The sequence below is a fragment of the Malaclemys terrapin genome, chromosome 7, assembly GCF_027887155.1.
Source record: "Malaclemys terrapin pileata isolate rMalTer1 chromosome 7, rMalTer1.hap1, whole genome shotgun sequence".
Classification (NCBI taxonomy): domain Eukaryota; kingdom Metazoa; phylum Chordata; order Testudines; family Emydidae; genus Malaclemys; species Malaclemys terrapin.
In genome coordinates, this window is record NC_071511.1 from 120248227 (window position 1) to 120262221 (window position 13995).

General features: G+C 45.3%; 1 protein-coding gene across 2 annotated transcripts in view; it reads left to right on the forward strand.

The window, feature by feature from the left end:
- Positions 1 to 1925: 1925 nt before the first annotated feature.
- The window catches only part of SORCS1 (sortilin related VPS10 domain containing receptor 1), a 417040-nt gene continuing 404970 nt past the window's right edge, over positions 1926 to 13995 (forward strand). For both annotated transcript variants that reach the window (XM_054033265.1, XM_054033266.1), the window contains exon 1: positions 1926 to 2781. In XM_054033265.1, coding sequence (XP_053889240.1) covers positions 2119 to 2781 — 663 coding nt within the window. In that variant the 5' untranslated portion in view covers positions 1926 to 2118. The remainder of the gene's footprint in view (positions 2782 to 13995) is intronic.

Here is a 13995-nt window from a genome sequence, read left to right on the forward strand (position 1 = left end):
GCAGGCTAGAGTCATCTTTGGAGAAATCCCTCTTGAACTGTCCTAATTACCAGAGGAAATACCGATCTCTGCACAGCTCTCTATACAACTACTAAGCCCTCCCACCACTACTTAGGAGACTTTTCCCCTTGGATCTTGTTACACAACCAGGGAACCATCAGAACAGCTGTGATCTGAAAGACTGAACAGCATGGGTTCCAACCCTGACTCTGCTGCAGGCCTGCTGTACGACCTAGGGCAAATGATTTAGCTTTCCGTGCCTCAGTTTCTCTATTTGTACAACGGGGAAATGACCTCTTGAGGTGCCTTCCAACCCTGATTATTCTATGATTAACCACATTTTAAGTGCTTTGAGATCAACAGCTGGAAAGAGCTGTATAAATGCACTGTATTAATTATTACTGCCAGCATATGTGCTTAATAGTAACCATTTATTTAGGAGAAATGCAAGCCGGTATAAAGTTAATTGATTTACAGTAGATTTAGCTGGGGTCTGCTGGTTAGATTGCAGACAATTCATCATTGTTTAAGTATCACAGAGAGTCATGCCAAACCTTTATTAATCCAAGTCTTACTTTAGTGCGACCACTTGCAAAATTCCCAAGGCGTCCAAGCAGCAAACATTTGAGTTAGATTTCTGAAATAAGTGCATGTAACTGAAAATGTCTTATTGAAATACACTACAACACTCCTTCTCCACAAGAACGAGATACTTAAAAATAAACAAACTCCCTTTAAAATGAAACCAGGAAAAGGGAGAATAAACAGATAGGAATTGTTTACTGGAGTAAACTTAATTTATGCACTTCTCAACAAGCTTAGAGAATCCCTATGTCTGTACCTGTGCCCAGACACATACCTAAATGGAGAATGTGGGTGTGTAATATATTTACTAATACATGACTGATTATGTGGATAATAAGTGATAATAAGGGAATAAGTGTTAACAAGGAATTGTTAAAAGGGAAGGTAAAAATAACCTCAGTAAGTAATGTTGTGATAATGAAAACTGCAGAAAAACCAGAGAGAGAGAGAGAGAGAGAGACGAGGGGAAAGAAACAGACCCCTCCCTGAGAACTTGATTATTTAGAGCTCACGGCCAGATAGCTTAGACCACAGGGTTATCTCTGGTTTCCACGAAATCACTGGTGGGAATCTCCTCCTCCCCCCTCCGTTGTCATTTCATTTCCCAAATCATGTGCCTTTTCCTGACAGTATTAATCTGAGCAAATCTTTGCAATGCCTGAGTGATTTATCTCAATTCAGAGCGAATTGGAGGGACCCATGACGAATTTTGGAGGGACCCATAGAGGAAGGGACCCATGACTTCACTCTATGCAAATGCACCCCATGTCCTTCAAAGGCGGTGGGGCTGCTTCTCTACTCACCCTGCTGTGACTGGGGTAACGAACTCTCCTGAAGTTACCCCCTCATCAGACTGGGAGAAGAGGCAGGTGTTGCAAATTAGACGCTCAATCCCTTTTAGGAAAAAAAGAACCAGGAGGCTACTGGTGGTGGTGGTGGGGGGGGGATGTTTGTTCCTTCATTCCCCGGGGGACATGTTTGCGCTTCTGTATTTTCAGAGGAGTTGCGGGGAGAGTCGGAACTTTCAACAGGACGCAGGTCTGGGGAGGTGGCATATGATCATGGGAAAGCCAGGCGTGTGGGCGGGAGCAAAGGCAGAGATCGTGTATGTGTGTAGGGGGGAGGCTATAAAAGTTAAGGCGAGTGCCTAGTGCTGTGTGCGTGTGTTGGCGAGGAACAGCTCATCCGCCGCTGTAAACCTGCCGAGCATCCCAGCGGAGCTGCTGGGGCGAACGCGAGCCGGGAGAGGCGATTGGTGACTGATTGCACAAGCGGAGGAAATCACCAACCGGGGTGCTCTCGCTCTGACTTCAATCCAGCTCCTCCCCCCGGGTGGTTGTGGCTTTTCCTTCCATCCAAAAGCCTGATCAGCCCAGCCAGCCCTGGGGGGTTAGGTTGGGTTGGCGGGGGGATAAGAAACGAGAGAGAGAGAGAGAGAAGACAGCCGTTTTTCTCCTTCCCCTGCCTGCAGCGAATCCAGCCCTGCCTGAAACTTGCATGGAGTTGGTGCCGTCTTCCCTCTGCTCCGGGTGAATGTGGTGTCTCTCTCCCAGCCTCTCGCCGGCAGCCGCAGCCATGGGAAAAGTTACGGGCCGGTCCCCAGCGGGCTGGCGGGTGGCTCTGCTCGCCGGGACCTGGCTTGTCCAATTCCTCTGCACCTTTGGCACCAGCGGGGCCGAGATAACCTGCCGCGCCTGCCTGGCCCCGGGGAAGCCGCCTCGGCCGCAGCGGGGATTATTATTCATGTCCGGGTGGCCGGGCCGCGGGGAAGAGGCGAGGCGGTTCCCGGCGGCTGGGGGAAAAGTGACCTCCCCAGCTGCTCCCAGCCAGGAGAAACCTACCGGCCAGCCCGACCCCAGCGCATCCCCAGCGCGCCCCGGCCTGCCCCGAGCTCCCTCCCGCGGGTCTGCGCCCGCCCTGCCGGGCCGGCGAGGCGAAGAGCGGACCCCGGTGGGGCTTGCGCCCCGCGGCAGCCGGCTGAGACGGAGCCAGGCGGAGCGGAGGCGAGCCAGGGGGGTCCCGGCGGAGCGGGACCAGCAGGGCAGGGAGGCGGCGGCAGCCTCCCCCGAGCAGCCGCAGGGCAAAGCCACCCGCTTCAGGCTGGAGGAGCTGAAACTGACCAGCAGCACCTTCGCGCTGACCGGGGACTCGGCGCACAACCAAGCCATGGTGCACTGGTCGGGCCACAACAGCAGCGTGAGTCGACCCGGCGCCGCGGCGGGGGGCGGGATGCAGACGCGGGGCGCTGCGGCGCCGGGGCTTGGGCCACGTGCAGAAAGTGGGGCAGGGCGGGTGGATCGGGCTGGTCTCTGGCCCTTCGCATCGGGTGTCACTGGGCAGCTTGAAGCCGGGCGAAAGGGCTCCCAGTGCCTTTCTGCTGCAGCAAAAGTTTTCTCCCCCACCAGCCACCCGCGTTGTACTCTCCTTGCTCTTAACTGGGTGAGCCCACCGGGAGGTTTGGAGAGAGGGCAGGGGTGTGACTGGAGAGGAGACAGCAGTATCCTCGTTGTACGTGGAGCAATCCGTGGTAGGCATCAAATCTTCAAACTCTCCCCAGCTTGCATGCGACGCGTACTCTCGGGTCGTGAGCAACAGCGGGTGAGCGAAGATGCAAGTGACATTGCAGAGTCGGAGTTGCCTTCGGTCCTTGCCTCCCCTTTCCCTACACTAGGTCAGGTCTGCAGTCCAGTCTGTGCCATCCGCTCCCTAGGGGCGGACAGATGCCGAAGGAAATAAATCAAACCCAAACTTGATGTGTGCGCAGCAGAACAAGTGTTCCAGCAGGGGAACAAAGCGGTGCTTGTTTAATTTGTCCCGGTGGTGTTAAAAGAGACAGTTCTTGTATCTACAAGTAAGAACCCAGATTTCTTCCTTGTGAATAGCCACAACAAAGAGTAGGTGACTAAAGGAGCATTCATGGCACACAGTGCGGAAGTTTTTATCAAGTTAACTTGAGCTCTGCTCCCTCTGAGCCTTGGCTAAACGTGAACCGGAGCTGGGATCTTAGATCCGTGAGAACAGTCGTTGTTTTGCTTTCTTGTGTTTTTAAATCTAGTCCTGCTAAGGCAGAAGTGTGGACATCTCTGGGTAATTAAATGTTCAAAGTTCTGTGGCTTTTCACTTAAAAGAAGCAGAGAGAATGTTAATAAGAGTGAAGATGAGATGCAGGGACATGCTTTTCTTATTTATCAAGGAGATCAGTGACTCAGGCTAAGAGGTTCCAAGGTGTTTTCAGCTCTGATGCTGCTCTGGAATACAATTTCTGTCTGTTTCATGGATATGTATGTGTTTATCTTCAGCTTCTGGTATCATTTTAAAATAATGGCTTCATCATTATGAATTCCTTTTGGTATTAAGGTAAATCGTCATGAGCCCATTTAGTATTAATGTAGATGTCATAAGCACTTGTATATGATTCAGCCTTCATTGACTGGACCAATATTTTATAGTCTTATCTGGAACTTTTTAATCAAATCATTGAAGCAGAAATTCTCATCATCCAGATTTTCAGGACCTTTCCACCCACCTTAACTATTGGATCTCTCCCAGGTACTACTAAGATTAATCTTCTAGTTTGATCTCCAGTCTTCTAAAACTGATTGAGTTTGTCACCTTTTTAAGGGGATTCATTTGTTGAGCCAGGGCTTGTGATGCTAAAAAAGCCATCAAGCATTCTGGGCTTGTGATAGATGGAATTAGATATTTAGTCTTTACATTAAAAAAAAAAAAGATTTCGGTCCATTACTCGGACACGAATTGTAAAACATGAAACAATTTACTGTATGATAGTTTTGGTTTACAGGAGGTGAGACTAGATGACTACAAGCGTCCCTTCCGGCTTTATAACCGAAGGACATGTTTTGGGATGGGGTGGAGAAGTGCTTTGGCTAATTAGTTACATTCTTCCCAAACGACTGTCTGTCAGACAGGGTCATGTGGACACCTTGCTTCTGTTGTACAGGAAGATGCCAACCCATCCGGTGCATTGATCACCTCCAATCTCACATAAGTAGAATAACATTGGGCCCCAACTGTAATTGGTTGGGAGATCATTAGGTCAAACCTGATTGGTGATGTTAATTCAATAGGTAGCACCCTTCTTCCTAGAGCAGTACAGAACCAGTGTCCCACCCTGGTGCTTTTGGGCACTATGTTGTGTGGTGTGCAGTCTTTTGAATGAAAGATACAGTATGATCCTTTCTGTGTGGACAGTTGTTTGCAAAAGTGGCTGTTAACCCCTATTGTCCTGGCCAGATTCCAATTTGGGTAATTATTTGTCCTACTGCAGTTTTAGTGCGATGCAATAGAATTCTTCATGTTTTCTTCTGAACAGTTGGGCAAGTGCTGCTGTCACAGAGCCGTCACGCTTCACCCAGACATGGCTACACTTCAGTGCTGACTGTCGTGTGTGTCGTTCGTCTATTGGGAAAGCGCTATGGGATCCCTTTAGATGAAAGATTTTATAATAAATGTAACCGTGTTGCCATAAAGCTGCTACAGTAAATAGCATCCATTACTGCTGACCCCAAACTAATTCAGTGTGTTTGGAGAAAGTTTCAGTAGTTGGCTCTTCTACTTAGGACACTATTACAACCAGGTAAAACATGTACCAAACAAATACTTTTCAGTTTGAGGCCGGAGAAAGGACCCACGTATATGCTTTGATTTCAAGAACAGATGGGTCTGTTTATCTGAAGGGAATAAAGGCACAAGAGGGTAAGCCCTTTGGGATAGATAGAGGCTGACAGTACATGGCACAATGGAGTCCTGATCCATTACTAGGGCTCTTCTTAGGGACTACCACAATAGGGATAGCTCAGTGGTTTGAGCATTGGCCTGCTAAACCCAGGGTTGTGAGTTCAATCCTTGAGGGGGCCATTTAGGGATCTGGGGCAAAAATCTGTCTGGGGATTGGTCCTGCTTTGAGCAGGGGGTTGGACTAAATGACTTCCTGAGGTCCCTTCCAACCTTGGTATTCTATGAATACAAATAAAAATGACCAAATTCATCCATGGTGTAACTCCACTGAAGTCAGTAGTTTTATATCAGGGGTTAATTTGGCACATTATTGATCTGTATTTGTACTGTTCACTGTGTCCTCTAAGGACCTGGTCCATTTCTCCAATTGAAGTCAATGGGTCTTTCCATTGGGCTCAGTTGGAACTGGAAGATTGGGCCCTGGTGAGATTTCTCTGCAAAGCCTTCCTCCAAAAGCTTTCAGTCAAACTCCAGTATAGATGGGGTTTGTCTTGCTGTCAGAGGTGATTTTGAATGAGACACACGGAAATCAAGGATTCCTGGAAATATAGCAAACTTTAATGCTCCCAATGGGAACAAATGTTAGTTAAGAATAAATAGAGACTCATCTTTAGTAACTGCATATAAATGAATATTGCTAAAACACAGGAGAATTCATGCTTGATGCAGGCAGAGTGCAGAGAGGTTGAGGAGCTGAAATCCATGCCCCTATCCTGGGTCTAGTATGCAGGACCATTGTTTGACAACCATTCCGAAACATGACCCATCCCTACTGAAGCCTTCTGCAATCAGCCAATGAATGGTTGGCATGGAGACTCTTTCCATAGTATTTAGGGGCTGTGCAAGCATTTCAGTATGACCATATCATCAATGTCCCTCCCCCACCACACACCGATTCCATATATGGGGTGTAAGTGGGGCTGAAGCCTTTGTGCTGGTCCTCTGCCCCATGGGGGATTTTCGCCACCGGTTTGGAACCTGCTACTGGGTGTGACCTCTTGTATCATTTTGCAATTATCTTGCAATTTTGCAAGTGTCTTCCAGACTTGGGGTATCAAGTCAGTGTAGATTTGGTGTCCCCACAGCTCTCTTGAGCCTCTTCTCAGGCTGCTGTCACCCAGCTGTAGAAGATGGGTGGAGTTTGAAAGCGGAGCTACAGCACGCTGCAGGTTATTGTTCTCACAGGATAGGGTGTCACCTTGCAGAGGAAGGAGAACCCCGAGGATCGTTTTACTGTGGGGTTCAGGAGCGTTAGGTTATGGGTGGTTCCAATCACCTGGTCTTCAGAAGATTGCACAGAGTTGCTGAAGCCTCAAATTTGCCTCTGCCCTAGATTTGCTGTGAGTGAGTCTTGTGAAGCTATTGCTGGCTGGAAAGACAGCCAGAGAGCAAAGCATTGGAAGAGCTGAGGAGGTAAAGCGGAGGTCCATGGGAAGAAAAGCCTTAATATCGTGCTAAAGGATCCTCCTGTAAAGGAATGCAGCACATGTCCCTATTAATGCAGTAGTAAGTTGCCCTGAACTGGAGAGGATCTGCAGCTGGAACAAGTGAAGAGTTGATGATAATACCCAGCACTTAGTGGTAGACCTCAAAGAAGATAAGTTTGGTCCCCGTTTTACAGATGAGAAATTGACTATGAACAAGTCAATCAACCAGCACCAGAGATGGGAAACAGAACCTATATACTGCAGGTCCCAGGACAGTACTCCATCCACTGGGCCATACTGCTTCTCCTCATATTGCTGGAAAGGCAGAGGTGAATTTCTGAGGCCATCATTCAGAACAGTCATTCTGAGACTGCTGGATATTGACTCTAGGTCAAACGCAAAGTAGTTTGGCTGGGCCGCTTTTTAATTCCAGCCGTTGGATAAAATCCATGAGGCAGGTGGAATCTGCAGAGGATGCAGCCTGTGAGGATTGTCATCTCAGTGGTCCGGTGAAAAAATTAGATGGGAGGAGAAAAGCAAGGTCCCTCTTTATGGGCGAGGGTATAGTGAGTTTGTTGTGAGACTCCACAGCAGACTTTGTCTGTTATTGGAAAGGCCAAGCTGAACATCTGAAAGGCAGAACAATAGTGTGATTTTTATTGTATAAGTGACCTGGGTAGAGAACTTCTGCATTAACTCTCCTTGGACTTTAAACATGTATGCTAAAACCAATTTCATACATTTTCAAGAATAATATGTAGAACCTTGAATTCTTGAGATTCAAATTGACAATCGTTTGAACTGGAATGCAGGTTTGCCTTTGTCTTGGAACACTCTGGGTATTGTAATGTATTCCAATTTACATACATTCTTTTATATTAGTTTGTAATGCAACAGTCACATGGTAAAATCACCTTAAATTGCCGATGAGCCTCTTTTCAGAAGAGAAACTGAGACATGTTGACAATTTTCATTTGTTTTCTGAGCATTTGATTCTTCAAGTGGCCCATTTGTCCATGAAATGTCACAATTATGATCTGTCATTCCATCACAACTAAATGATTCAACATGAAAGTGCCTGCTCTCTGTGGGTATTCCTCAAAAAACATCCTGTCTTTGGGCACACTGAATGGCTGCTGACTGCCATATTTCTTCTGATGGCTTGCTGATTACCCATCACCCTCCCAGAATGATTCCCAGAATGGAAATTTCACTGAGGTGAACCTGATGATAGCCATGGAACCTGCAGCAAGCTATGGTTTCAAGACAGCAGCTATGTTTGGGTTTATATGGATACTTCTGTCTCTGGAAGCGCCTACCTAACTGAGTCAGGTCATGTTGTCTCTTGTATGGGATACAGGAAATAGAGCTGAAACTAGAGCTAAATTCCTCTAAGTAGGATGTCAGCATTAAAATAACTGAAATGTAATGTTCATTAACAGACAATAGTAATAATGAGCCAGGTCCTAGCTATTTACTCAGGCAAACTTCTCATTGATGTCAATGGGAATGTCTGTATAAAGACTGAATGAAAACCGAGGGGATTTAGCTCAACAACATTAATGCCACACACAAAATAGATATAAAATCCCTGTTTCATCTTCTGTTCTTTTGGCTCACACCTGCTACTCCTTATACGTCATAAAATCCTTTATTTGCACTATAGATCTAAACAATATCCTCTATATCAAGATTTCAGTGGAAGAAAACATCAACCTCTCCAATCAAACCTTCAATTAGGAAATTATTCCCCCAATAAATGCACAAGTTTTTTCATCTTTCCAAACAAATCAAATAGCCAGAACGTTTTTCTTTTTCTTCTGTCTTTACTGTTATCCACCTATAGCTATATTTCCTTGTGGGATAAAACCAAAGCTTTTAATACGCAGCACCTATAAAACACACATACAGAATATTTTTCAAGAGTGGCCATGTGATGACAAAGTAAGGAAGCAAAGAAGATTTACGTGATTGGAAGAAAGGATTGGCTTAGAGAATATCTAGTCTCCAAGAAGTAACAGAGGGTCCTATGACACCTTTAAGAGTAACAGAAGTATTGGGAGCATAAGCTTTCGTGGGTAAGAACCTCACTTCTTCAGATGCAAGAAGTGAGGTTCTTACCCACGAAAGCTTATGCTCCCAATACTTCTGTTAGTCTTAAAGGTGCCACAGGACCCTCTGTTGCTTTTTACAGATTCAGACTAACACGGCTACCCCTCTGATACTAGTCTCCAAGGAAGTCTGTGGGAGACCTTGACAAACGGAGGAGCTCCCATCCAGATCGGATAGACACGGCCAGTGGCTTCCAGTTTCTCATACTTTGTTCTACATTCCCAACGAGAAAAAGTTTTGCCACCCCCATTGCCATCCTGGAGGCTAGATTGTTCATGACCCACTCACTGGAAGTCATGACCCTCAGGTTGAGTATCCATACAATAGGGATCTACGTTTCTATGTCATTAAATGAAAATGGGCCTTGATTCCAGTTCCCAGTGGGAGCTTTGGGTGTTAGACTTTAATTATTTGGGATCTTTAATTGCCTATATAAATCCTGAAACTGTAAAATGACTCTCATCCAATCTGCATATTTTGCAGTCTCTCGTCTAAAATCAAACCACAGTTGGAATAAGATCCTTTTAATCCATAATGCTCAGGGTCTGTAACACAACAATTGTTGTTTGTTGGTACTACACTTCCTTTCCTCTGAGGATCTTCAAGCACTTTAGAAGCAATTAAACCTCCCATCACCCCTTTGAGGTACATCGTTCCCTATAATAAGGAACCAGGCCTTCTCTGTCGATTCCCCTGTCAGAAGGCGTTAGAACCTTGCTGAAGTTCTGCTGACTTTGTGGCAAGTGTGTTTATTATCTCCGCCTGGAATATAAGGGAGATGGGCAGGGCCGGCGCAACCTATTAGGCGACCTAGGCGATTGCCTAGGGCGCTACAATTTGGGGGCGGTGACCGCGGCGGTATTTCGGTGGCAGGACCTTCTGCCGCCTACGGCGTCAGAAAAGCTGGCGGCGCTCCTGGAGATGGGAGTGGTTCTCTGGAGGGAAAGGGAGCTAGATAGAGGAGGCGAATCCCCAGAGAGCCAAGCTCAGGAAAGGCCGTAGATATGCAAAACCATCCCAAACTGCCTGCTTCTCCCTGCCCTCTAAATTCTTCACACAGCTATTACTTTGCACTGACTCTGGCTGATGAATAGGTAGGTTCTACAAAGGCTTATGCCTCTCTCCCTTTGGGAACAGAATATCTGGGTGGGACTGAAAGCTGCTTCTGGCTACAGGGCTGTGTGTCTTGCTGCTAATTTGGAGGAGGTGAACTGACCTGCCACCTGGCAGTTTTCTTCCTCCCAGCAGAGCTGCGGGACTTCACACAAGATTAGGAGAGGTTAGAGAACACATGACAAAGTGAGGTGCAGGATAACCGAAATCACGGGATGCGTTCCTACAGCCAGGTGCTTTCCCTAGCTGGGCTGGCATAAGTACCACAGCACCTCTAATACTCAAAATATACTGCCGGTGTTTAAAGAGTGTAGCTGAAGCTCATTCATCAAGGAGATTTGCCGATTGCCACCAGGAATAGGCAGTTCACTGCTTATCAGCTAGTGTCTGACTGATCACTTTTTGTTGTTCCTTATAACCTAAGAGCACATTTGCAGGCATCTTCATGCTATGCACAGAGCAGCCTAATCAAGAGCAAGAAAGAAGGGGGTGGGGGTTGGAAGAAGATAATTCACAGTCGTTATTTTGGATGCAGACATCTTCCAGTGAGCTATGGGTCTGATACAGCAACGTGAGGTGGAGGGCATTCAGCAACAGTCACGAGGCTCTTAGCACCTTACAGGATACGATCCTGATTGAACTTAATGCAGATATGATGGAGACATAAAAATTCAATGTCATTTTGGCCAGTGATAACTTATAACCATCAACGCAATCAGTGTTACCTGTAATTTTGAGATGCTTTGGTATCTTTGGCATTAGGCAGTACGCATTTCAGAAAATTGTAAGTTTCAAGGATAAGCAAGAAGGGATCTCTTTGGATTTTTCCAAATTGTATTTCCGTAAGTGCATTTAAACTAGAGCTGAGTGAATAATTCAAAGGAAATAATTTATTCAACAAATTTAGCCTCTTTTTCTGTTGATAAATTGTCCATGATCATCCTGTGGCTTTCTCAGATGTTTTTGTTCATAATTAATCACCAAGTTCCTGATCCAAAATCCATCTGAAATCAATGGACAGCTTCCCAATGACTTCAATGGGCTTTGGAAGGCCCCAGCTAATCACTATGAATAATTCTTGCTCTGTAGATTTTTGTCATCAGAGCTGTATTTTAATTGGGTGACTAGATCAGTTTTCAGTTCCCTGATTGGATCAGTGCAATTCTTTATCGATAATCTTGCCAGTAAATTCTTTTGCCAGAATATTCTCAGAAAACAAACAAAAAAGAGGCATGAACATAGGTGACACTAATGCTATTTTATGCTCAAGTGAACATTCATGGGACACTTTTTTTTTTATTTTTTTTATTTAAAGAATTTACCCAGATCTCATTTAAACATAGGTATTTAATGTTAGAAGTGATGATGATTATTGTCAAGATCATGTGATGTTTGCATAGGGATTTGACCTGGAAATTTGATTTGCTGACACTGAAGATTTTACTGGGGTTATAGGAAAAAATACCTTTTTAATTAAATACATTTTTAGAAAAAATCCAAATTGTGCCAGGTGCGCCCCTGGGAGTTGATGTATTGTATTGTTTGAGAACATGGTGTGCTGGGGTGTTTTTATCCATCCTGGAGAGAGAGAGACGGCCAAAGAGCATGCAACATTCATTTTGAATATAATGAGCGAGTATAGCGTGAGTATAGTGGTAAAGAGGTGGTGGTGGTCTGGGCCTTGTCTCACTCCCATATATGGCAAAGGAGATCTCTACACTGGCTCAGAAGACACTGAAGTGGAGGGGGGCCTGGGCTGGGGTAGGGAACATAGGACCTGTGCTTAACTCTGACTCAATGGCCTAAAAGCCCTGCAGAGGAGTCACTGCGGGGCAGCAACCGCTATTTCAGCCTGTAAGCCAAGAGAGTGGCCTGAGAAATTAGCTGCTCTGGGTCCTTGTTGCGGGTAGAGAGTTGCCTTGGTTTTGTTTTTGTTTTTTGAATGAAAAATGGCCTTTTTTAACCATTAACAAAGTTAATTTTTCCAGATTGTCTGTCTTTGATGGAAAAACCCCAAACCTGAGAAAATGTTGAAAAATGTTTGGTTTATAATAACTGAAGTTTTAGGCCTTTCTTAGATTTTTGGGGCCAAAAAAAATTAATTTCAACTCCTTATCCCATTTTTTTTTTTTTTCTGGTAAAATATCTACTCGGGTCCAAATATCCCTGGCTACGTGTTTAATCCCTTGTTTAGATTGACGGTGTCACTTTAAATAGTGACAGACATTGAATTTAGACCCATTGAAAAAGCTATTTGATTCCAAAAGATCTTTAGAATCTCTGGCGAGTGCTTATCTTTTCCTTTCTTCCTCCAGAGTTTCATTCAGAGAGCATTGAAATGCCTTAGTCATTTTCTTCATGCTAAAGACAGCAATTTCATCTGATGGACTTGGCAGTTCTATATTTCTTTTCCCCTGGTGGAATATTACTTTTTTCTTCTCTGTGCCCTTGATACAAAATACTTTCTGTTCACTGCTCTTCTGATCACCTCTCCTTGTGCCACCCACAGCCACCAAATGTTGACACTGTTACCTGGATACCACTGGGCGATGGACAGACTGCAGTAGAAACGATGAGTTACACAATCTGAATTGTCATCTTAAAGCTGAGATCATCACCATAATGTGACAAGCAGCAACAGCTAAGACAGCAAGTTAGGGCTTGACTCATTAAATAATGCTGTATACCTGTAAGTGGAGGTGTAAAAGTTGTCATGTTCCCGCTACACCTCTGGGATGTAGAAGGCACATGTTACTACTGATGGGTGAGAAAATGTCTCCATCCACAACCAGCTGAGTAATTATCATACTGAAAAACAATCCAGTAATGTACCTTGGATTATGATCCTGTAATTTGCCTGAGCTGAGCCATGTTAGCAATTGGACAGAGGGAGCTCCAGTTGCTGGATGGAGCAAGTGGTGCTGGTTATTCAGCAGATGGCACTCTTCACTCTGAATTAATTCTGAGCAATGGCATTGTGCTACTGGTGTTGCTGCCTTTCAAATGAGCTGTAGTAGAATGAAGCTCTAGCCAATTGTGAGTAGCAAAATTCCCATGGCAGTTTTTGCAAGAACAGTGAAAATGTCAGTCCAAATTTGAATATAGTGGTTCCATTCTGCTTACCTGAAACTCCCCTTGTCATTTTCAGTTCGATTATTCATTGTTTGCATTGCACCAAAAAATGAGGGACAAATTTATCCCTGATGTCAGTGGAGATACATCAGGTGTGAATTGGAGCCAAGTTGCTTTTCATTTTCTGTCCTAAACCAGTGGTCTCCAAACTTTTTTGATCGCACACCCCATCAGTAAAAAAAATATTAAGCATGCACCCCCTGCTGTGCTGGCTCTACCACTTTTGCTGAAGGGGGGGGAAAAAAAAGCCACTGGACTTCCACCCGAACTGACGAAGAAACAACAACCAAAAAAAGCACTTCTCCTGCTGCGCACCCTCAAGGATCCTCTTGCGCACCCCCTGGAGTGCACACACCCCACTTTGGAGACCACTGTCCTAAACTATTCCTTAGCATTGCTGTGTGCTGGTAATGACTTGCCATATTGCATCCCAGAGGTGGCTGTCTTTCTCTGGCTGGTGAAGTGATTCTTATATATACAGTCTGTACAATCTGTGAGTTGCTTGGGACTCGTGGGTGAAAAGTGTTCAAATCGAAGATTTTTTGTTTTGTGTTTGTACAGCACCTAGCACAATGGGGTCCTGGTCCCTGACTACGGCTCCTCGGTGCTATAGTAAAACAAATGTGAGAGGAGATGGGTCTGAACCAAAACCTCAGATCTAAGTACTACCAAATTTTGGAGGCAGGATGGTGGACTGGAAATCTGAAGCTGCGACAGATGTGGCCCAGCATTATAATGAGCAAGCCCAGTGTTGCAAACTCGCACGATTTTATCACCAGTCTTGTGATATTTAATGTTTTGTCTTTTAAAACCCCACCTCCAGGAGTCAGGTGCCTGACTGAGCATCTCAGCTTTCCTTCTTAAGAAA